Raw genomic sequence first — 757 nt, 5'->3', positions numbered from 1 at the left:
ATTTGTACAGAGGAAGAGCCGTTCGACCTGTGAATGGTTTGTCTGCCTCATCCACTTTCTCCCCGAATTTCGTTGCTTTCGTTGCTTTTGTCTGATCCATGTTGATAGACCGAACTAACGCAGATACCAGCTCCTGTTGGCAACATGTCATGGCGCCGACTCCTTGCTTTTGTTTAGGCTAGCCCGGGGGTTAGATTGTGCCTGATGCTGCGATCGGAGAATACGGGTCTCTGCCATATTCCTCATGACTCGTTTCGGTGATACGCGGTCCGTTTTGGGTGGGCTTTTCATCGGCCTTGGTGGAGCATAGGACTTCCGAGTGGGCTGACGCTGTCCAGCGGCGCGGCATGGAGCGCCGGCTTGGAAGGGCCGTTCCCGTTCTGCCCTTCAGCGTTCCTCTTCAGCACGGACTTGACCCATTCCGCAACCTCGGCATCTTCGGTGCCCGAGCTGAGATCTATATGGCCCACTGCTTCGGCTACCTTGTCTGCGGCGTCGCCTTCTTCGGCAACTTCGTCAATTGTCTCGGGTTTTGAGAGTGACTGGATCCAGGGATGCTTGAGCAGCAGAGCGTACGTCGGGCGCATCTTGGGAATCTTGTGAAGACATTGCTTGACAAAGTCCTTTGCCAGATCGCTGTAGCCTTCGTCAGGCATGGCCGGGGGCTCGCCTTCAACGATGGCCTGGGAAAACATACAAGTTAGAAAACAGAACATCATCATGCGGGTCAAGGGGGGCAAGCTTACATTCAGCTGGC

General features: G+C 54.8%; 1 protein-coding gene across 1 annotated transcript; it reads right to left on the bottom strand.

Annotated features, from left to right (window-relative positions):
* Positions 1-287: 287 nt before the first annotated feature.
* On the bottom strand, positions 288-683 carry BBK36DRAFT_153223 (hypothetical protein; the record flags this gene model as incomplete). Its single annotated transcript, XM_024897612.1, has 1 exon — positions 288-683. A coding segment is annotated over one exon (396 nt), but the record flags the coding sequence as incomplete, so codon positions are not given.
* Positions 684-757: the final 74 nt, after the last annotated feature.

Source organism: Trichoderma citrinoviride, assembly GCF_003025115.1.
Source record: "Trichoderma citrinoviride strain TUCIM 6016 unplaced genomic scaffold BBK36scaffold_189, whole genome shotgun sequence".
NCBI lineage: Eukaryota > Fungi > Ascomycota > Sordariomycetes > Hypocreales > Hypocreaceae > Trichoderma > Trichoderma citrinoviride.
Note: the sequence above shows the minus strand (reverse complement) of the source record. Positions and strands in the feature narration are given on the sequence as shown.